Source organism: Plecotus auritus (assembly GCF_963455305.1).
Source record: "Plecotus auritus genome assembly, chromosome: 8".
Taxonomy (NCBI): domain Eukaryota; kingdom Metazoa; phylum Chordata; class Mammalia; order Chiroptera; family Vespertilionidae; genus Plecotus; species Plecotus auritus.
Genome location: NC_137782.1, coordinates 129,054,814 through 129,077,940, shown reverse-complemented (window position 1 = coordinate 129,077,940; position 23,127 = coordinate 129,054,814). Strand labels below are relative to the sequence as shown.

At 39.8% G+C, this 23,127-nt stretch overlaps 2 protein-coding genes across 2 annotated transcripts in view; both read left to right on the top strand.

Annotated features, from left to right (window-relative positions):
* The window catches only part of STAMBP (STAM binding protein), a 762,428-nt gene that overhangs the window by 588,557 nt on the left and 150,744 nt on the right, over positions 1 to 23,127 (top strand). The gene's annotated exons all lie outside the window — the stretch shown is intronic.
* ALMS1 (ALMS1 centrosome and basal body associated protein) overlaps positions 1 to 23,127 on the top strand; it is a gene marked incomplete at its 5' end in the record, with an annotated part of 140,444 nt that overhangs the window by 108,915 nt on the left and 8,402 nt on the right. Inside the window, 5 exon segments of the mRNA XM_080686207.1 lie at positions 14,321 to 14,441; positions 16,057 to 16,260; positions 16,503 to 16,729; positions 19,519 to 19,702; positions 20,889 to 20,952. Coding sequence (XP_080542333.1) covers positions 14,321 to 14,441; positions 16,057 to 16,260; positions 16,503 to 16,729; positions 19,519 to 19,702; positions 20,889 to 20,952 — 800 coding nt within the window.

The following is a 23,127-nucleotide window of genomic DNA, read 5'->3' as shown; positions in this document are numbered from 1 at the left end:
TGGTTGCCTCCTGCACACGCCCCAACCAGGCCAGAGATTGAGCTTGCAACTGAGGTATGTGCCCTTGACCAAAATCAAACCCATGACCCTTCAGTCCATGGACTGATGCTCTAACCACTGAACCAAACCGGCTAGGGCTTTATCTGTGAATAGAGATAGTCTTACTTCCTCTTTTTCAATTTGGGTGCCCTTTATTTTTCTTGCCTAATTGGTCTAGCTAGATCTTCCAGTTGAGTGTCAAATAGAAGTGGTAAAAGCAAGGCACCATTGTTTGTTTATGATCTTAGGAAAGCATTCAGTCTTTTGCCGTTGAGAATGGTTTTAGCTGTGTATTTTCATATATGACCTTTATTGTGCTGAGGAAGTTACCTTTTTTTCCTATTTTGGTGAGTTTTTACCATGAAAAGGTTTTGTTTTTTGCCAAATATTTCAGCACCTATTGAGATGATCATATGGGTGGTTTTTTAAATTTCTATTAATATGGTATATATTGATAATCATGTGTTAAACCATCCTTGCATTCCAGAAATACTTTGCCAGGGAAGGGGGAATACGGGTGGGGCAAGCAATGCTAAGTAAAAAGCCACAAAGCTCTCTCCTACTTTGTTTATTTGGCCTTGCTCTTGCTTTTCTTTAGTTGCCATGTACCTTTGACTGTATTTCAGAGTTTTGATAAGGTTGATTTTGACAGTTTTTGTCAGATTTTTGGTCCTAGTAAAGGGGCAGGTTCCTGGAGCTCTCCCTATTCTGCCAGTTTTGCTGACATCCCTCCCAGGTAGTTTTGTGCCCTTCCCACAACAGCTGCTGTTTCACTTTCCTGGGTCTGCACTATAATGGACACTTCCATAAAACTCTTCAATCGTTTTCCTGGTGGAGTTCATAGAAAATAGTCAGCAAAGGGGTACAGACTCCCTCAATTTCTATAGCCCCAAAGGGCTTCACACTCTTGTCAGTGCACACTTGGTCTCCAGCACTTAATCCAATCTTGAACCTTCTTAATTGTATCCAATTGTATCTCTGCCAGGTAACCAGATAACAGCAGTCTCTTCTTAGATTTAGGACCAGAGTTGACCTCTGACCTCGACTTTCTGAGGCTTCAAGAAAATTCATGAAATTAAAGTTGGTATATTTTTGTTGTTATTGGTGGTGGTGGTGGTTATAAGGATGGCAGCACTGCTTTATTCAACTCTCTTGATATCCAAGTGGAAAAAAAATGTATATCACTACTGGTAGATTTTGACCTGTGGTATTTTTATTAGTAGTACCTTTTAGATGTTTTATAATGTAGCTTTGGATTTCCTGTTGGACCCAAGAGGAGTTTAGGAGAGAATTTTTTTTAATTCCATTGCTTAGATTTATTATCTTACTGCATATTAATTTTGCTGTATCGTGATTAGAGATTGTGCTCAATTCTATTTCTGTTTTAAGGATATATAGAGACTTGTGACTTAATGTATGACTAAGTACTTCAAGGGTGTTAAAAAGGAGGTAGTGTCTCCATACAGAGTATAACATTCTAATTATATGAATATGCTTAGTATATCATCTTTGTTAATTATCTTTATTATATTCTTCCCAAATATTGGTTTCCTTGATCCATTAAGGATTCCAAAGAATATAATTGAAAGTTGATTTATCTTGTGGTAATTTAAGATTTATGTATAAGTTTATGTCTGGCACATACAGTATAGATGACAGGTTTTTTTTGTGTGTGTGTTTTTTTTGTTTTTTAAAATATATTTTATTGATGTTTTACAGAGGAAGGGAGAGGGACAGAGAGTTAGAAACATCGATGAGAGAGAAACATCAATCAGCTGCCTCCTGCACGCCCCCTACTGGGGATGTGCCCGCAACTAAGGTACATGCCCCTGACCGGAATTGAACCCGGGACCCTTGAGTCCGCAGGCCAACGCTCTGTCCACTGAGTCACACCAGTTACGGCTAGATGACAGTTTTTAATCACTATGAATTACACTGTAGATTGTCCAAAGTAAGTTCATTTTCCATTTTTAACATATTCTCCACAGCTTTGCTCCCTTCTGCAGCGCTTGGCTTCCTTCTATGCTGTCTTCAGTCTTCCCTCTGCCCCTGGATATGCAAATTAATCGCTGTCATGGTTGGGTTAATTTGCATACTCACTCCTGATTGGCTGGTGGGCATGGCTTGTGGGTGTAGCAGAGGTACGGTCAATTTGCATGTTTCTCTTTTATTAGATAGGATTCCTCCCCCAACTACACCCCTTACCCAGCTATAATCTCAGTGGACTGGTTGTCCCCTGGGAGATTGGAAAAGCAGTCCTTCATCCCTACTACATGGAGGGCAGAGGGGTGTTAATTCCCTCCCAGGGATTCGGCTATCCCCTGGGGTGTCTGAAGTTGTAACTTCCAGACTTAAGCCAGATTACATGTAATTTCCAGACTCTATCAGGCCCAGCCAGTCTAGTTCCCATCTCTTTTGTTTTTTGTTTTTTTTATTCTCTCTTATTTATTTTTTTCTTTGTTTTTTTTCTTCTCTTTTGTTAACTCATAGCAGCCTTTGGTAACAGTTTCTCTAGACAGTATTTCTGGAATTTTTTTGGTCTGAGTTGAGTCCTTTCCCTATATTCTGAATATCCTTTTCACTTTTTATTTTGTCTTTCAGTTATTGAAGAAGAGGTTCATTAAGCCTGTCTTTATGCTATCATATTTTCTAAAATTCATTCATCTGTTTTCTCTGTTTCTCTATCTTTTATTTTGGATTTCTGTCTTGTCTGTAGGCTTCTTCTCAACTAGAACTGTGCTCATGTTTTTGCTCCTCATAGACTATTAATGATTTTACCTGGTGCTTCTACCACTTTATATTTTTGTCCCTCTTTATTACCAAATATTTTGTTCAAAAAGATTTATCTTTATTTCCTTTGAGTATAAAGGTAAAAGATAACTAAATGTAAAGAGTTCAGATAATATAAAAAATACAAAAAATTTGGAAATCACCCATAATTCTCACTGTCCTGAAATAGTCAAAATCGATTAACATTTTCATAAATAAGCTTCCAGGTTTGTATTTTATAATTTACACATCTGCTTATGTTGAATCTATTTCATTATGTCCATGTTCTAATGTAGCTAAATACCTAATGAAGAGACTTTAATGAGAGAATAAGATTAAATATTTATCAGTGTTTCTTACATTTTTATAAAACAGATTTTAATAGTCTTTACACTCGTGTTCATATATGAAGAGAAACAAGTAAAAGAAATATGTATATTGTTTTGAAACTTTACACTTAGTATATCATAGACATCTTTCTATGTCAGATGCAGATTAATGTAGTCATTTTTACTGGCTTTATGGGTTTCATTGTATAAATATAGTATTTATCTAATTAGTTACCTAATGACAGATATTTAACTTGTTTTGAAATTTTTATCATAATCTGCACTTTGATGAATTATCTTGTTACATCTCTATGGATTTTTTTCTGTTTCCTTGAGATATATTTCTAACATGAAATTTCTGGATTATTAAGTATGCACATTCAAAATGTTTAATCCAGCATCATCCTGTATGCCAAGAGGTTGTGGGTTCCATCTCAGGTAAGGGCACATGCTGGAGGCAACCTATGGATGTTTCTCACATAGATGTTTCTCTCTCCCTCTCCTCCCTTTCTCTCTAAAAATCAATAATATATCCTTGGGTGAGGATTTTTAAAAAGTTTTTTTAGTCTACACTATTAAGTTGTCCTCCTGAAATAATTTATTTTTTCACTAGCAATGTATAATAATAATACCTTGGTCAGTACCTGACAATGGCATTCTTGTTAGCATTTGCCAAGCAGATAGGCCTGGAATATGGTATCTATTCTGCTTTACATTTTTCAAATCACATCCACTGAGATTTTTATTTTCTTTTATATGATTATTGACCATTTCTATTTCTTTTTTGAACTGCCTATCTTGTCTTTAACCTGGATTTCCTCAGATATGCTCATGCTTCTTTGTCCTGAACCTGTGTGTCCAGCACATTTTTTACCTGTTATTTGAGGGTTTAAGAGTCAGTATAAGGGAATAACTGCAGCTGCCTGCTCATCCTCCCCTCCTTCCTTTGATGACACCTACTCTTTCTTTGACTCAGTCTTTCTGTGCCTATCTCCGTATTTATGCATTCTCTACAGTCCATGCTTTCTCTCACTACTGTATCTTTTCATGCTTTCTGCTTTTCTCTGTACCTCTGTACACCCATACTCTGTGCACTGTGCTCTTCCCCTTCCCACCCCTGCTGTCTCGTCTCACTGTCTCTGCTGTGTCTCTTGTTTTTCTGGTTACTCCTCCTCTCCTCCCTTTTTCTCATGTTCTTGCTGTTTGCCTCTGTGCTCCGTGTTTTCTCTCACATTCCTTCTCCCAACATTCCTTATCTCTTTTTCTGTTTCTGGTTGCATACTGGAGTTGAAGAAGGGGAATAGTTTACTATTGTCAGAAAAAAAAAAATGTCAGGTGTTTCAGTTCATGGAAAAAAGTTGGAGATGAATTATTTCTCTATATTTTTTATCTCATTAATGTCAAATCAAATGTTTTCCAATATTTCTTATTTATTTTAATAGTATTGGCTAATTTCATATTAGTCTTTACAATTATGATCATATATGGAGAGAAACAAGTAAAAAGCAGTAATTTGGAACCCAAAGAAAACATTTTATGATATATTAAGAAATAAAAAGCAAGATGTAAAACTATATTTATATTACAAATATTTTATCTATACATAATTGTGTGATATATATATATATATATACACACACATATATATATGTATGTATATGTCACACAACTGAATCAAAATACTGACATTATCTTAAAATTATGGGATTCTTTATAAATTTCTATGTCATGTTTTTTTTACCAGAAGCATGTATTTTCTAATAATAAACTATTAAGGTTGTTTTTGTTTGACATTAATTTAAAAAGTGAGGTAAGCCGAAACCAGTTTGGCTCAGTGGATAGAGCGTCGGCCTGCGGACTGAAGGGTCCCGGGTTCGATTCCAGTCAAGGGCATGTACCTTGGTTGCGGGCACATCCCCAGTGGGGGGTGTGCAGGAGGCAGCTGATCGATGTTTCTCTCTCGTCGATGTTTCTGGCTCTCTATCCCTCTCCCTTCCTCTCTGTAAAAAATCAATAAAATATATTAAAAAAATAAAAAATAAAAAGTGAGGTAAGCCAGACAGATCAAACACACAAAATGTTAGTTATGAGCTGGAAAGGAAAATCTTCAGGTTTTTCATTGCATTCTAGTTTCTGCTTAAAATTTCTATTTGAATCTCATAATAAATCCTTCTGGAAGCAGAGTAAAATATTAGGATTAGAGAAGTATTATACATAGTTTCTATGCCAAAGTAAAGTAGAATTTTCTTTTAACTCCATGTGCTAAGGGTTCAGTTAAATGTGCTCCTAGGTTCATGGCCTCTTTTATGTATGTTCCCTGTAGTGGACACCAAGGTTGCTGTCAACTCCCAGCACCACAAAAGACCACAGTGCACACCCTTGTGCATATCCCCTAATGGACCTGTGTGAGACTGTCTTTGGCATATATATCCAGAAGTGGAATCATGGATCATAAGCTATATGTATACTTAATTTTCCAGTCTCTATTCCTACCTACAATGCATGAAAATTCCTATGTTTTCATTTCTATGCCAATTTCTAGTTTTGCTGGAAGATTACAAATACAAGTTCATATACTATGGGAAGGTAGGAGTTTTCTTTGTTGGTGTGTTGTTGTTGTTTTTTTTAATTAAATGTTACTTGTGTTGTGAATATATCCTACCCCCACTTTGTAATTTCTAAGAGAGGAGAGTCTTTTAGAGACTTCCAAAATTACTGCTATCCTTTTTTTTTTCCTGTTTACTCACTGGTGGGTTTTTTCTTTTATAATCTTTATTGTTGAAAATATTACAGGTGTCCCCTTTTCTTTCCCCATTTGACCCCTTCTAGCCCTCACCCGCCCCCACCCCAGGCCTTCACCACACTATTGTCTGTGTCCATGGGTTATGCATATGTACATACAGGTTCTTTGGTTAATCTCGTCTACTGTGGTCCTTTGAACCAGGTTACAAACATTTGTTCATTCATCTAGACATAATTATAATATAGAAAGTGATAACGTAAGAGTGGGATACTTTAATTGCTTTTCTTTGATTTTTACATATAACAGATAAAAGATGTGGAAGATTTTAATAGCCATATTTACAAGCATGATTTAAAATATCTATATAAAACTTCATTTCCAAAACACAGTATCTACAGTTGTTCCAAATGTCCACTTTAAAAAAGTAATTGTACATTTAGACAAAATGTTTATAAATCCCAAAGTGGAAGATTTATAAGCTCTTACTTTCTAACCACAATATAGTAACATTGCCACCTTAACAGCTACTATTTTTCACCTAACAGATGAAAACTTAAAAACATCATCCTAAGGGTAGGAGGCAACCCTCTTAAACCCTTAATCCACATGGAATTTATTTTTGTGTGCATAGGTATGATGTTATTTTTATATTCACCTAATTGTTAATAGAGATTTTTAAACAAAGTGATATTCCTAAATTGTTAGAAAAATCTAATATTCTTGGGTTAAGCTGGACTCGAATCAATTGGACTTGGTAATTAATAGCCATGGTTCTTTTAAAATTTCTACTCAAAATAACTGAATATGTGAACACCTTATCAGAATGGAGAGATCTAAAGAGGAAACTAATTCTGACCAAAATATGAAGCCATTTCATTTATTAAACTTGAAGTTAGATCAGAATATACGAGTGAAAATATCTAACATAGATATGTATGATTTTCATGAGTATCGTAAGTGAAATAAAGATTTTCAAGTCATCATGTAGAGTCGTCATCTTCTTTCATAAATATTAAAGCCAAGAGGAAAGACTTAAGAGAATGCAGAAAAGGGGAGTAGGGGAAGAGGAGGCACTTCCAAGCCATAATTAAAAACCTGATAGGAAATCCTTTGGGACCCATGTCATCTAGTTGGACCACCCTTTACAAGATTTTCATGATCATTTGTTAACCTGGTTTTACCCATGTATTAATTGAGGACTTGTTTTTCTTTTTTTTTTTTCCTACCCCAAGCCCTGTCATTATCTGGGGAACTTAAATATCCTGTTAGTTTCTTGGCCTCAGTTATCATTTTATCAATCCAGCCTTGTGACCATACTGTGAATTTGACATCATTCAGAATCATTCCATCTCTGTAGTATTTCCTCATTCATGTAACAAAAGAAAATTTCTGAGGAGCTACTGCATTTTTAATTTTCTGGGGAAGATTTTCCATAGTTATCTACCATACCTGCAGAAATAAATGACCAGTTCTGAATAATAATTATCACCTGAGTTCCTGCTTTTTAAGCTTTAATCTTGTCTCTAGGAATTGAAACTATGTTAAAGTGTTCTTTTTGGGACAGGTACTTTGTGATTGTGTCATCCTTTACTGGGTAGTTTTATTATTGAAACTACACTTCCCAGTTTGATCTGCATATAACTAAAAACTTTTCACAACAACAAAAATTTTTATTATTTATAATTTTGACTCTGACTATCTTATCATTGTGTATCTTGGTCCTAAACTTGAATGGTTATAAATGAATTAACATAAACCCATTCCTCTGGGGAGGAAAACAAAACAAAGCAAAACATCTTGCAGGCACCTGACTACCTGAAGGTCAGCAATAACAATCTACATGAAGAATAGCCATATAGGGTCATATAAGGAAACATGACCTTTTTTCCTATATTGTTTTCCTGTTTCCACCTAAAAAGTAAATTTTTAGTTGAAAAGCTTTTTTCCTTTTTCTGGATCTGATGGTGTCTTTGATCAACAAATATGAAAATGAGTCTCACCTAGATTTTAGTTAAACTAAAACATACAAAAGCCTGAAACATCTCAAATGGTGGCAATTACTTCCTTTTCCCAGTGTAGAGTAAGGCATCAGCAGGTGAGTTTGCTCTCATAATAATAGAAATTAAAACAAAAATAGCCATGTAGCCCTAGCCAGTTTGGCTCAGTGGAAAGAGCATCAGCTTGTGGACTGAAGGATCCTAGGTTCGATTCCGGTCAAGGGCACATGCCTAGGTTGTGGGCTCAGTCCCTAATGTGGGGAATGCAGGAGGCAGCCAGTCAATGATACTCTCTCATCATTGATTTTTCTATCTCTTCTCCCTTCCTCTCTGAAATCAATAAAAATATATTAAAAAAAAAAAAAACACAAAAAACAGCCATGTATCTCCTTTCAAGACTCTACAACAGCAAGCTTAAACCATGATAGCTGATAATGTCATTTGACTTGTAGTCACTTAAATCTTTATATATAAGCCCCATTACAGAGAACTAAATGGGCTGATCACACCTGGCTAATCCCAGGCCCTGAGGGATAGATAAGTCATTAGCCTTTCCCATGGACCGAGGAAAGTGGGAGTGTTGTGGTTTACCAACAGCATCTGTAAATGACTTTAGCAAAAATGTTCTATCCCATAGTGGGTTCTCAGCACAAATTGTCATACACAATGCAGACCTGTATATTGCGATTATTGTGAAACTGTGAACGTCAACATGGCATGATTGCATGATTCTGATAGTTTGCACTTGGCCCTAATCGTAGAGTGTGTATAGTGTTACAGTGTATCTACAACATCTAGCACCTACATTTTTGTTAAGAATGTTCGTTATTTGAAATGATACTGTTGATCACATTCCATTGTTCTCATATCTCTGATTCAGTAACAGGAGATGCAGAACCATAAAGCATGAGAAGCTTTTGCTCCAAATAAGGTTTCGTAATCTACATGTACTTCAGTTGGCCACACATGAATAAATGTATTTTTACAGCTCTTGAGATCCTTCACATGCCATAAAATTCATATTTAAGTGTACAATTCATTGGGTCTCAGTGTATGCACAGAGTTGTGCACCATTCCTCTAATTTTAAAACATTTCCAACACACCCCAAAAACACCCTGTATACCTTAGCAGTCACTTCTCATTTCCCCCGCCTCCCACCCCTGCCCCAGCTCCTGGCTGTGGTTACTAATCTACTTCCTGCCTATAGATTTTCTTATTCTGGACATTTTATATAAATGGGATCATACAATATGTGATCTTTTGAGACAGGCTTCTTTCACTAAATGTTTTCTAGGTTCATCTACATTGTAGCATGTATTCCTTTTTATTACCAAAGTAGGAGCCCAGTGCACAAATCCGTGCACCTTGAAAGGAACTGAGCCACGAGGCTTCAGGGGGCACAGGGGCAGGTCTCGGCCCATTTTCCAAGCCTCGACCCGGTCCCTCCCACCGACGTCCCTGGTCCTGTCTCCTGGCAGCCCCGCTCCCACCATTGCCCCTCCCACGTGCTGATGGCACTGGCCCTGCTCGCACCTGCTGATGGCACAGCGATTGGGGCCAGCACCAGCAGTGGGTGCGAGCAGCAGCTGCTGCCCTGATTGCCCCTTAGGAGCAGGAGGAGGTGAAGAAACCTTCAGGGGCGATCATGGCTGGCAGCCGCTACTCACACCTGCTGACAGCGCCTGCAGCAGGTGCAAGTGCAGGGCAGGAATGTGGCACACGGGAACGAATTTTCAGTAACCACCAGAGGTTCACCCCAATGACAGCGACCGGGGCCCTGCCTTAGTCTGGTGTCCCGCTCACTTGCTCCATCATCCTTCCACAGCCGTCACCCACCATGTTCCGTGCTTTGCTGACTGCTGCTAATGCCTGCCATGTTCCAGGCATACCCCCTGGTGGTCAGCGCATGTCATAGCAACCGGTTGTTCGGTTCTGCGGTTCGGTCTATTTGCATATTAGGGTTTTATATATAGAGAGAATACCATTCCATTGTATGAATACACCACATTTTATTTATCCAGCCACCAGTTAACGGACATTTGTATTTAACTTTTTGGCTATTAACAAAGCTTCTGTGGACTTTCATGGGCAAGTTTTTGTGTGGATGTATTTTGTTTTGTGAATATGCTTAGGAGTGGATATCTGCTGGGTCATATATAACTTTATGTTTAACCGTTTGAGGAACTACTAAACCGTTAGCCAAAGTATTATTCCCATTTCGCATTTCCACAGCAATGTATGAGGGTTTCAATTTCTCCACATCCTTGAAAACACTTGCTTTTGTATGTTCTTTTTATTTTCACCATTCTAGAGGGCTAACTGTATTTTGTTGAAAGGAAATTTATTTTAGATTACTTTCTATTTTTAAATATTAACCTTTTTCTAGGCAGGGACTTGACCTAGAAATGGAATCACACACACCAAGTCTTCTCATTTAATCAGATGTAAATGTGTGTTCTTTCACACCAGCGGTGCATATCACGACTGGGTGTGTGCTTCGGAACTTAAGGAGGTTCAGGCTCAGGCTTGGAAGGGACCATCACTAACACTTCTGCTTCACCTGTGCCACAAGGTGCTCCAGCCTCTGCTTCAACAGCTCCTCCACTCACTGCTCATGAGCAGCTCATCCCATTTGTCTAAGGCTCCAGTTTTCAAAGGATGTAACTTACAAAGATCCAAGATCAGCCTGCATTGATATCCTGGTTCTGTTCCCAGTTTTGCACTCCGAAGGCACAGAAAATAGATCTAATCTTCTAACTCTTGGGGTCCCCTCTTCCTTCCCTGAAGTATTTTTATTTTATTTTGTTTTCTTTCTGATCTTCACTCTTTGAACTATTCCTCTCAGGTCATGCTTTCTACTCCCCTTTCCCAAGATGGTAGCTTTCCTGGGTCTATGAAGTTTGTCAGTATCCCATTAAACGTCTCTGAACTAAGCATGCTGTGTGTACTTCAGATAGAGCATGTTGACAGAACAGATTTATCACCTTCCTCTCTGTGGTTAGAACAGTTCTATGACCTAACATATTTTACTCCCATTGAAATCACCAGAACCATTAGACCTTTATTGCTACACTGTAAGGTTTTGTTTTATTCTCACTTCTTAAAGTAGTAATACAATCACATGATACAAAATTTAAAATGTGTAAAAGAGTATTTGGTAGTGTCCTTCCCACTCCTGTTTTGTAAACAAATTTATTTATTTTTTTTAATATTTTTTTTATTGATTTCAGAGAGGAAGAGAGAGGGAGAGAGAAATATCAATGATGAGAGAGACTCACTGATCAACTGCCTCCTGCATGCCCCACACTGGGGATCGGCCCACACCCAGACATGTGCCCTAGACCAGAATTGAACCTGAGACCCTTCAGTCCGCAGGCTGATGCTCTATCCATTGAGCCAAATCAGCTAGGGCAGTAAACAGATTTATTGAAGTATAATTTACATAACATAAAATTTACCTATTTAAAGTGTACAAGTCAATTATTTTTAGTACGTTTATAGAGTTGTGCAATTATTACCACAATTCCATTTTAGAACATTTCTGTCACCCCAAAAAGGTCCCTTGTACAACTATTTACAATCAATCTGCATTACAACCCCAGACATTTTTTAACCCACCCCTGCCTTTTCTGGACATTTCATACAAATACAGTCATATAATATGTAGTGTTTTGCATCTGGCTTCTTTTGCTTAGCATATTTTCAAAGTTCATCCATGTTGTAATTTGTGTCAGTAGTTCCTTTTTATTGGTGATTAGTATTCCATTATATGGATAGGCCACATTTTGTTTATCCAATTACCAGTTGTTAGACATTTGGATTGTTTAATTTGAGGGGATAATATAAATAATGTGCTATGAACATTTGTGTAAACATTTTTGTGTGGACAGGCTTTCATTTATTTTGGGTACATAGCTATGAGTGGAATTGCTGGGTAATATGTTAAGTTTATGTTTAATTTTTAAGAAAATGCCAAAGTATTTTCCAAAGTGGCTGTACTATTTTTACATTCCCATCAGCAATATGTGAAGGTTCCAGTTTCTCTCCTTCCTTCTCAGCACTTAGTATTATCCATCTTTTTTTATCATAACTATCCTAGTGGATATAAAGTGATATCATTGTGATTTTTAATTTGCATTTTCCTAATGACTAACGATGTTGAACATCTTATACTTATTGGCCACTCATATCTCTTTGGTGAAATGTCTGTCTTTTACCCACTTTTAAATTACATATGTGGAATATCTCATTATTTATTTAGATTGTTAGTTTCTCCCATCAGTGGTTTATAGTTTTCAGAGTATAAAGCTTGCCCTTCTGCTAAATTTATTCCTTAATATTTTATTCTTTTTGATGATACTATGAATGGAATTGTTTCCTTCATTTTATTTCCGATTGCTCATTGCTAGAATATAAAAATACAATGGATTTTTTTCTTATTGATCTTATATTCTGCACTCTAGCTAAACTTTTTTTAGTTCTAGCACCTCCTTATGGATTCCTTCATATTTTCTACAGAGAGGATCATGCCATCTGCAAATAAAAACAGTTTTATCTCTCCCTTTCCACCCTGGTTTCGTTTCTTTCATAGGTATTTTATATATTAAAAAGCAAATACCTGCATATGTTTTATGCCCTTTTTCACAAAAATGGCAGCATACATCTTCACCACCCTTTCTGAGCTCATACTTTTTTTTTTAACATAATCTCATAGTTTTATACTTGTTTTTTACTGTTTATAATCTAAATCATTTGTTCTTTCTAACACTTAGATAATTTCAGAAATGTAGTTTCCCTTTCTAGATGGGAAACTGGTATAGAGAGGTAATGGCTTACTCGAGTAGAAAAAGGAAGGGAAGATCTGAGACTGGTGTTGGTCTTGGGCTTCAGACCCAGAGCTTTTTCTACTGCATCCAAGTTTCTGCCATTCCTTCTGCCTACTGTGTGGGACTTTGTAATTATCCTTTGTTTGATTTGGCCTATCATTCCTGTTGTTATTTGGGATTGTGGCAGCCATTTAGGCCCTCCCAGATGTGCATTGTAGGGGATATCTGCTTCCCATATCTCTAAGACACTGATATGTAAAATGTTAAGGAATAGCCAGAGTAAACCAAGTGACTGATGCACAGAAAGCGCTTAGTCAATATTTGTGTTGAATGCAAGATCTGTCACTTATTAATGGTCTCTTATGTTGATAAAGAATATTTGGGTATGAGTGTTTCAACTAAGTATAGTTCTACCAACTTATATTATCATTCAGCCCATATTACTCCATCTTGCCCTCAAAGATGTCATGAGAATTTCTGTCATTTTGTTCAAATCAAGTACTTACTACAATTCTTTTGTCTGCCAGTTAGTGACCATGTCTACTAGGGGAAACCAGGCTATCCTGGCAGGGCTTGCTCTGCCTGCCTTACAAGCCCTCGTTGAAGTTATCAGATTGATGATCCATTCTAAAATATTTCAGGTCATTAGTGTGAAACCCACCAGCTTGCAATACATATCTCTGAAAATTACATTTCCTGTCCCCAGACATCTAACATAGCTCCCTCCTCCAGGATTCTGTTGCTAAGTTTCCTGAAGTCCCTGGAATATAGTTTATCTAGTTCAGGGGAACAAGTACCTGCACTTTCCTTTCCTGACTTGGTCTTCAGTTTACCTCTACCAAACTTGCTTAAGGAGACGAGCAAGATGTTCCTTCCCTCCCAGTGAGATTCCAACTCATCGTTCTTGGTCAGGGCCACTCCCCAAGGGGATTGTTGCGATAGGCAAGTTTAAGAAATACTATTTTATACGGTTTTTATTCAACTACAGTTTGATAATGTTTTTGTCACCCACTAATATTCCACCATCACCTTACATCCATGAATTTTTCCAACCTTCATTGCTCTCCTTGCTCTAAACTTAATTAAAAAGGCCTTGTGGGCTTTTTAATGCTTTTTGCAGTACTCATTCAGGATTTCTCAGGGGGCCTTTCAGCTCTGCAGCATTTACCCTGTGTGAGTATCTGAGCCTGATCTTGGAAAGCACTCTGCTGCTCATCACTCTCTATAATTATCCCTGGTACTCTCCTCTTTCATCAAAACTTACGCAGATGTCCAGTCAAAATTTCATCCTGAAGACTGACCAGGCTAATTTTTGGCTAGCACCTTCTTCCATTTTCTCAAGTCCTAGGAATATATCCAGTTTGTTTGTTTGTTTGTTTGTTTGTTTGTTGTCTTACCTTCAAGAAACAGCTCAAACCCTTATTCAACCACAGCAGCATTCTCCTCCCTGTCATAAATCATGTGTTAGCATGTTCACACTGTCACAAGCTTCATCTCAGCAATTAGAATTGGATAAGAAAGGGCTCTTTTTGGTTGGTGACTGTGTTTTCTTGTTCTGTGGGTAATTGTGCATTCACTGCAGGTAATGATAACAGGGTCTCTCTTGTTTTTTCTAGGTGGTAAACCGTATGATTTCTTCTGACTCTGTTTCATCTTCTACTGGTAATTTCTGGAGCTCGAGCTCTACCCTTTGCGACAAACAAAATGTACATATGTTAAACAAGGGCGTGCAAGCAGGTAAATTACTTGAATTTAAACATTTCTTTCCACTAAAATACAAGTAGCTCTTAAATATAAGATGGTCAACATGATGCTAAATGAAGATTAACACTATACTCAAATGTTATTACTCACCTATCAGATTGGCAAAAATCTAAGCTTCATAGCAAGTATGTGGGCAAGAGTGTAAAGAAATAAGTGCTCTCATACATTCTAGTGGGAGCATAACTTGGAAGTATAACCCCTATGACAGGCAATTTGGCAATTTCTATAAAATTTCTTTTACCCTCACTTTTACTTTTGGAATTTAGCCTTTAGATATACTGTGCATTATATGTGCAAAATGACAAGTGTGTAGAATTATCCACATAGTTAATCTAAGTATTGTTTAGTATAGCAGAAAATGAAATTCAACTTATATGTCCATCAATAGCCAAATGGTTAAATAAATTACTATACATCTATATAATTAAATCCTACTTAGGATGACAAAGGTCTCTCTACCAATATGGCAAAATCTCCATGACATATAATTAAAAAGAAAAGATAAGGTACAGAACAGTGTATAGTGTGCTACTACATGTATTTAAAAAATAAGGAAGAGCCTGGCTGGTGTGTTCAGTGGTGAGAGCATCAGCCCAAGCACCAAAGTGTCTCAGGTTCAACTCCCTGTCAAGGGCACATACCTGGTTGCAGGTTCGATCCAGTGTGCAGCAGGCAACCAATGGGTCTTTTTCACATCAGTATTTCTCTCTCTCTTTCTCTCTCATCCCCTCCTCCCACTCTCTAAAAATCAATGGAAAAATGCCCTCTGCTGAGGATTAACATAAGTAAATAAGAGAATTGTTTGAATGTGCACAGAAAATTCTCTGGAATAATGGGGTTATGAACTGGGTGAATGGAGAATAGGAGTGGGAAGGATACCTTTGATTTTATGCCTTTTTATGTCTTTTGATTTTATAAAACAAAAATAAACTTCTGCCTTGACTTTTTCTTTCCCCTCAAGTCTTGTCTTTTTTCTTTTTTTTTTTTTTTTTTAATATATTTTATTGATTTTTTACAGAGAGGAAGGAAGAGGGATAGTCAGAAACATCGATGAGAGAAAAACATCGATCAGCTGCCTCTTGCACACCTCCTACTGGGGATGTGCCCGCAACCAAGTTACATGCCCTTGACCGGAATCGAACCTGGGACCTTTCAGTCCGCAGGCTGACGCTCTATCCACTGAGCCAAATCGGTTTTGGCAAGTCTTGTCTTTATATCTGTCAACCTCTTCCTTACCTAGGTGACTTCCAGGAGGACTAGAAGCATTTCCTGACTTTCTCATTTGGGATCAGAACTGAATCTATATTAGTAGTTCTTTCCCTCTAATATCTAAACTGACTCAGAGATAAAAACCCTTCTCTTGTCCCCCCTCCCTTCACTCTCCTCCTCTCCTTCTCTCCCTTCCCCTTTTCTTCTTCTCTTTTCCCTCCCTTCTTCTCTTCCCCCTTACATACTCCAACCCACCCAACAAAGGCCATAGCCTGCATTTTTGAAGCCTTAAAAACTTTTCATTTACTGATTTGAATATACTACCTGCTAACTAAGTCTTAAGGCTGCTCCCAGAGACATCTGTGATCTTTCCTCTCAGGAAACTTGGAGATTGTGAACGGTGTCAAAAAACACACTCGAGATGTTGGGGTGATTTTCCCAACTCCAAGTCTTAGTGAGGTTAAAGTGGAAGAGGACAGTGATGTGACTTCTTGGTCAGAAGAAAAAGTAGAAGAAAAAAAGCTCCTTACCAGAAATCTTGGAGACAAAAAGTTAAGGAAGAACAAGCAGAGTTGCTGTGAAGGTCAGTTTCTAATTCCCGGTTTTAGAGCAGAAAAGCTATGCTTAGATTATTTTTTCTAAATGACCTTGTGTTGACCCCATCTCCACCCCCTCACTACAGTTATAGAGTCATTTCTGCAGTTAAGCAGACTCCTGGGCATCATGATGGCCTCTGACAGCTGAATCTGCTGAGAGCCTATTTTATTCACACGTCTCTGAAAAATATGAAAAATCTCCTTTCTTACTTAAAAATATTTCCTGTAGAAGTTTCATGGTTTGTTCCTGTGGAAAATGTGAAGTCTAGTCCTAAGAAGGAAAACCTCAATCATCGTGGCCCTGGTATCTCCTGGTTTGCACCAATAACCAACACCAAACCCTGGAGGGAACCACTACGGGAACAGAACTGGCAGAGCCAGCACACGTCCAGCCACATATCACTAGCAGGCCCAGGCAGAAGTCCACTGAAGCCATTGGTGAAAGCAACCTTACAGGTACAGGGACATTGAGTTAATTTTAGCCTTGTGTTTCAGGGGGAAGAAAGGGTGAGGTACAAAGAAGTTAAATCTGTGACTTGGCCTTCAGAAGCATAATCATGTGACCCTCATTTCTAGCACCTTCAGAGTTCATCTGTTCTCACTCTCATCATTAATCAACCATTTTAAATCATGCATCACCTTCAGCATCTGGGGACAAGGCAGTAGAAGGGAGGATGTTGTGACACTGCTCATTGGGTTTATAGACACACTAGAGGCCTGGTGCACAAAATTCGTGCATGGGGGGGTGTCCCTCAGCCTAGCCTGCACCCTCTCCAATCTGGGACCCCTTGAGGATCGGGCCTAAACGGGCAGCCGGACATCCCTCTCACAATCCAGGACTGCTGGCTCCCAACTGCTCGCCTGCTTGCCTTCCTGATTGCCCCTAACCGCTTCTGCCTGCCAGCCTGATCACCCCCTAACCACTCCCCTGCCAGCCTGATTGATGCCTAACTGCCCTCCCCTGCAGGCCCAGTCACCCCCAACTTCCCTCCTCTGCCGGCCTGATCGCCCATAACTGCCCTCCCTTGCAGGCCTGGTCCCTCCCAACTGCCCTCCCCTGCTGGCCTGATCGCCCACAACTGCCCTCCCTTGCAGACCTGGTCCCTCCCAACTGCCCTCCCCTGCTGGCCATCTTGTGGTGGCCATCTTGTGTCCACATGGGGGCAGGATCTTTGACCACATGGGGGCAGCCATCTTGTGTGTTGGAGTGATGGTCAATCTGCATATTACTCTTTCATTAGATAGGATAGAGGCCTGGTGCACAGGTGGGGGCCAGCTGGTTTGCCCTGAAGGGTGTCCCGGATCAGGGTGGGGGTTCCCTTGGGGCATGGGGCGGCCTGGGTGAGGGGCCTGTGGTGGTTTGCAGGCCGGCCACGCCCCCCGGCGACCCAAGCAGAGGCCCTAAGATCTGGGATTTATTTATCTTCTACAATTGAAACTTTGTAGCCTGGAGCGGAGCCAAGCCTGCTCGCTCAGTGGCGGCAGCCATTTCTGTTGGGATTTATGTATCTTCTATAATTGAAACTTTGTAGCCTTAAGCGGAGGCCAAAGCAGGCCAGGGCTGCAGAAGCTTGGCTTCCTCCATCGTCGGGGGCAACCCTAGCCTCCTGCTCTCTCCAGCTCTGTGGCTGCCGCCATTTCTGTTGGGATTTATTTTATCTTCTATAATTGAAACTTTGTAGCCTTGAGTGGAGGCCTGGGCCGGCAAGGGCAGGTGGAAAGCTTGGCTTCCTCCATTGCCAGGGAAACCCAAGCCTCCCTCCTGCTCTCTGTGGCTGCAGCCATCTTGGTTGGGTTTATTTGCATATTCCCTCCTGATTGGATGGTGGGTGTGGCTGGTGGGTGTAGCGGAGGTATGGTCAATTTGCATATTACTCTTTTATTAGGATGTTGGCCTGGAGGCATCATGTTGGCTCAGCCTTATATTTGTTCCTCCAAAACGCCTACTGCTATGTAACACGAAGTTTAAAGGGCACTAAGTCTCTTTATATGTCCTTTGGGAGCTACAGGAAATGTTATTTAATGGTGTACAGGATGAGGCAAAAGTAGGTTTACAGTTGTTCCTATGGAAAATAATAGTTAACAAATAACAATACAAAAATAAACTCTGTTTCGTGTACCAACAACTGTAAACCTACTTTTGCCCCAACCTGTATTTGAAGGGAAATTTAATATAGAACAATGGGCCAAGCTCCATCCTATCTGGAAGAGTTATAATTGCCACATCTTAGCTCTTGGCTTATTCCTAAGGCATTTCTTTGATCCCTCTGATTTTCCTACTGGAACTCTCCCCCACAGAGAGTTTGTTAGATTATACTATATAATAAAAGCCTAATATACTAAGTGTCTGGTCTTCCGTTCAACCAATCAAAGCGTAATATGCTAATGATATGCTAAGGCCGCTCAACCAGGGACAGACAGTCGACTGGTAGACCAGTCACTGATGTGCACTGACCACCAGGGGGCAGATTCTCCAACTGGTAGGTTAGCTTGCTGCTGGGATCCAGCCGATTGGGACTGAGTGAGACGGGCCAGACACGCCCTGGAGCCTTCCTGTGGTCTCTCCCCAGCTGGCCAACCTCCCATGTCCCTTCCCGGCCCCGGTGTGGTCCCTCGGCCTGGCCTGCACCCTCTCACAATCTGGGACCCCTCGGAGGATGTCAGAGAGCCAGTTCAGCTCAATCCCGCAGGCCAGGCCAAGGGACCCCATTGGTGCACAAATTTGTGCACGGGCCTCTAATCCTCCTATTTAATAAAAGGATAATATGCAAATCGACCTAACGGCAGAACAGCCAGTTGCTATGATGCGCACTGACCACCAGGAGGCAGACATTCCACACAGGAGCTGCCCCCTAGTGGTCAGGGCACTCCCACAGGAGGAACACCACTCAGCCAGAAGCCAGCTCATGGCTGGCAAGCACAGTGGTAGTGGGAGCCTCTCCCACCTCCGTGGCAGCACTAAGGTTGTCCGACTGACTGCTTGGGAATGGACCTAAGCCATCAGTTGGATCAGTTGGACATCCCCCGAGGGCTCCCGGACTGTGAGAGGGCATGGGCCAGGCTGAGGGGTGCTCCCATCCGGTGCACAAATCCTGTGCACCGGGCCTCAAGTTTTCAAGAATAGAATAGAATAGAAAATACCTTTAGAAACAGACTCTTTAAATCTGTTGGTCAGGTCCTGTTTTTCTAGGCCCTTAGAGAGTAAATTGCATCATTAATGTAAGAATGGGGCTTTTTCTCCTCAGGAATCACTTCTGTTTCACAGACCTGACTTCATCTCCCGCTCTGGGGAGCGGATAAAACGCCTGAAGTTAATAGTCCAGGAGAGGAAGCTACAGAACGTGTTACAGAGTGAGCGGGAGGTGCTGTTCAACACTGGGCGAGAATGGCAGGGCCAGGGGGACTCCGTGCACCCACTCCCTAAGAGAGGTACATGCTGCACTTTCCTTTCCTGGGTACAGAGGTCAAGGTCTGCTTTTGTTCTCTTTTTTCTAAGGTCTGCTTCTTGTGGGGAGCACTGCTCAATGCCAGGCCAGTTACATGGACAGACAGACAGACTTCTTTGCTTGCTGAGACTTACATCTCCTAAGGTCACAAAACCCACCCAGTTTAGCTCTCAGTACTTGAAAGATCCAAATAAGCCCAGTTACTCTTGCCCTATCACTGCATCTTAAAAACGAGAGTGTACAGTAAGAAGGTGTTTTTATAAACAATCTCTGTGTCTGAGAACAAGTTAGTTCCAAAAGTAGTATTATGTTTGTTCGTTTCTTTCATTAAAGAGGGGGCTGATTTCAGGCTTGTCTACTTCATAGGGTGGCAATAATAATAATAATAATAATAATAGAAATAGTAGTGTTAGTAATTAAAATAATAGTTATGGCTTGGCCAGCTTTGCTCAGTGGTTGAGCGTCGACCTATGAACCAGGAGATCACCGTTCAACTCCTGGTCAGGACACATGCCCGGGTTGCAGGCTTGATCCCCAGTGTGGGGCATGCAAGAGGCAGCTGATCAATAATTCTCTTTCATCATTGATGTTTCTGTCTCTCCCTTTCCTTTCCCCTCTGAAATCAATAAAAATACATTAAAAAATAAAAAGTAATCGTTATGTAGCCCTTATGTTTTACTCAGACGTTGTTGGCATTTAATACAGTACTTCCTGAGGTAGATCCTATTAATATCCCTGTTTTAGATATGAGAAAACAAAGGCTAAGAGATTAAGTATCTACTAAGCTGAGATTTGAACCCAGGTGGGCTGGCTCCAGAATCAGTGCTCTTCACAGTTATGCTCAGGTGTAAGATTAATAAAGTAATATTTGAAACCTGTGAAAACCCTATAAAGTACCTAACACTTTCATCACATTACCTGTAAACGGGGCAGTGTATCAATTCATAGTCTAGTCTGTGCCACAGTGTTATGCCTTCAGGAGACTTAGGCTGCTGTCACAGTCATCATAGTTCAACCCTGGCCTTGGCCTTCACTGTTGGTGACCACCTAGCACTGTCAGCTCACAGTAGGACCTCAAAGTCCTAGCAACTCTGTCACATAGCTCTTGCACACCACACCCTTCCTTGTTATGTCACTATTCACTGTAAACCCCTTTTTCTCTTGCTTAGGTTTCCTGGCTGCCCAGAAGTATAGGCCTGTTGGAAAGAAGGAAATGATTCAGAGGTCTAAACGGTAAGGCCAAAAGAGTAAGAGTAATTAGAAAAGTACAAATCAGGCCAGCAAGTACTCAAGAGCTCTGGCTTGCCCTCAGAATAAAGGCATTCTGCTCAAGTTAAAACATAAAAAATTAGCCTTAGCTGGTTTGGCTCAGTGGATAGAGTGTCCGCCTATGGACTGGAGGGTCCCGGGTTCAATTCCGGTCAAGGGCACATGCCTGGGTTGCGGGCTTGATCCCCAATGGGGGGACGTGCAGGAGGCAGCCAATCAATGATTCTCTTTCATCATTGATGTTTCGATCTCTCTCTCCCTCTCCCTTCCTTTCTGAAATCAATAAAAATATTTTTTAAAAAAACACATGAAAAATTAGTTGTGAAAGTAGTTTCTCATGTATGACACCAAAAAAGAGAAGAAGAATAGGTAGCAGATCATGATATGGATGACTCATCTACCAAAGATAGAAAGAATTCCCACTAATTTGCATGCCTTAGTCAAGCTCATGCTTATTAGAAACTTAAATATAATATAGAGTATTTTAAAATAAATATTTGGGGCCTTTTATCTAGGCTATCCTGTTTCTAGAAATCTCAATCTCTTCAATACAGTGAGAAATAATGGAGTACTATCCAATACACATTAAGTTAAGCTTGAGAAAAAGTCAGGTTTCAGAAGCACGTGTACACTGCCACTATTTGTAGTCTTTAAAAATAAGTATTTGTGCTTCTATAGAGGTGAACACTTTATATGCATAGGATATCTCTGGAAGGATACACAAAAAACTGGTAATAGTGGTTGCCTTTGGGGAAAAAAAAACTGAATGACTGGGTAGGAGAAAGACTAATTTTTTGCCTTTATATACTTTTTAAATTTTGTGCCATTGTGTGCATTAGCATTCATTAGAGATATGCATATATTGATCATGAGAATGCCATGGAATAACTGAATTAAGAGTTACCATTTAGGGGTTCATTAGCTACCTCCTTAAATAAGAACAGTTTTCTAGCCAGCAGAATGCTTGAAAACAGTTTATCTTAGATGCTTAAAGCATTCCTCCCGAAATTTTGTTTTTACTCTCCATTTAGTAAACCCTTTCCTTATAGGTACTTCAAAGGGAGGCTTTAATCACGGAGTTCTTGAAGTGTGGTTGTAGACCTCTGGAAGTTACTGAGACCCTTTCAGGGGATTTGCCAGGTCAAAATGAATCTCAAAATAATACTAGAATATTACTGCCTTTTTTCAGTGTGTTGATATTTGCACTGATGATGCAAAAGTAATGGGGGAGGAATAAAACTGCTGGTGCCTTAACACTATTTGAGACTGCTGGTCTAGAAGGTTTTGTATTTTCTTTTCTTTTTTTAATCCTCACCCAAGGATATTTTTTCCATTGATATCTATAGAGAGAGTAGAAGGGAGATAGGGGGGAGGAGAGAGAGAAATATCGATGTGAATCACATCAATTGGTTTCCTACTGCACTTGCCCCAACCAGGGCCAGGGATCAAGATCGAGCCTGCAACCAAGGTAGGTGCCAGCTGACGCTCCAACCTCTGAACAAAACTGGCCAGGGCAGAAAACTTTGTATTCTTTATAGCCACATGCCAGCAGTGTAAGGGAAGTACATGCAGAGCACTTGCTGCATGCAAGACCAACAGCTGGTTCAAGGAAGAGCACTTACACCAAGGTTTGTGGAGCGAGCTGAAGTAGAACACAGCCTTTACTTGAAAAAATGGTAGATAAGCTGATTATTCTGACCCGGGCCTATGACAGACTTTTTCTTAAAAATGAAGAAGTGGGTCTGTCACTTCAAGGAAAACAGCTGACGGTATTTACAGCCAAAGAGAAAATTTGAGCTTTCAAGCAAAGAATCAAATTCTAGAAAACTTGGTCTACCACTATATGGTTGACTACCTCCCAGTATTGAGACTTTTCTGATGATGTCAGCAATGATATTAACAAGTACGTTGTTTTATAAGTAAATATGTCAGCATTTGGAAGATCTGCATAAATCACTGGGCCAGTATTCTCCCAATGACTGTTCCATTGTGTTACAAAATCAGGCATGGATAGACTGGTGACCTCTGTTTATATGAGAGTACAAAAGTTCATTGATATGGTTTTAGATTCTACATTGCAACTACTTTCTAAGAAACTACCACTTGTCAAGTTTTGGTGCAATATCAAGAAAATCAGCA